General features: G+C 56.0%; 1 protein-coding gene across 1 annotated transcript; it reads right to left on the bottom strand.

The window, feature by feature from the left end:
* Positions 1 to 5: 5 nt before the first annotated feature.
* Positions 6 to 971, bottom strand: LOC107735778 (vesicular inhibitory amino acid transporter; the record flags this gene model as incomplete). Its single annotated transcript, XM_016547364.1, has 1 exon — positions 6 to 971. A coding segment is annotated over one exon (966 nt), but the record flags the coding sequence as incomplete, so codon positions are not given.
* Between the last annotated feature and the right edge of the window lie 6 nt (positions 972 to 977).

Here is a 977-nt window from a genome sequence, read left to right on the forward strand (position 1 = left end):
GCCTCGATGAGGCCCTCGACGGAATGGATGAAGCCGGAAATACTGCATATACCCCCGATCACGAATATGGCGACGTCGAAGAAGACCTGATGCCACAAGAGCTTTCTCCACAACAACTTGAGATGAAATAAGCTGGGGAGGAGAAAGCACAGACCCGCGCCCGTCAGGCTTCCCGTCAGACCCATGAGGAGCGCGAAGTGCGGTACATAAATAGCCATGAGCATAGTGAACACAACTAGTGCACAGCGGAGCGAAAGCCCCCATGATTTGAGACGCCCGTCGCCCCCGTAGCAATCCGGGAAAAACGCACGCCCTCCTTCTTGGAAGAAAGACTTTTCCAGGACCTCCACGGCGGCGAAGAACGGCAGCGGGTACGAAAGCAGCGCCTTGGACACCAAGAAGATGTTAACAATGGCTCTGATGCTGGATGGTAGGTTGTCGGTGATCACCTCCTTGGTTTCGTCGGCCCACGTCAAATAAGCCACCAAGGCGAACAGGCCTTTGAGGATGCAGGCAGCGATGTGAGTCCAGTTCATCATGCAGTGGAACTCGCTGGGCTTCTGCATGTTCCCCTCCAGCGAGGGCAGGAAGATCTGCGAGGTGTAGCTGAAGACGATGATGCCGATGGAGATGGGGAACTTCTTGACGTCGATGTAGAACTTCACCTTGTCCCAGGCCCAGTCTCGCGCCCTGGACAGACAGTATGCGATCACTAGGACATTGATGATGAAGTGCGCGATGGTGCAGAGCAAGCTGAACTTGGACACGGCTTTGAGGTTCTTGAGGAAGGCGCAAGGCAGAAGAGCGGCGGTGGCGATGATGGCCCAAGACCTCTGGGACACGGGGAGGTTGGGGAAGCTGTTGTACATCAGGTTTCCGCTCACGACGACGTATAAAATGCAGGTCATCACTAGCTCGATGATTTGGGCTACGTTGACGACGTGGCCTCCCAGTGAGGGGAAGCGCGGCGCGCAGCA

This window comes from Sinocyclocheilus rhinocerous, unplaced genomic scaffold, assembly GCF_001515625.1.
Source record: "Sinocyclocheilus rhinocerous isolate Xijiao unplaced genomic scaffold, SAMN03320098_v1.1 C36289666, whole genome shotgun sequence".
Taxonomy (NCBI): Eukaryota; Metazoa; Chordata; class Actinopteri; order Cypriniformes; family Cyprinidae; genus Sinocyclocheilus; species Sinocyclocheilus rhinocerous.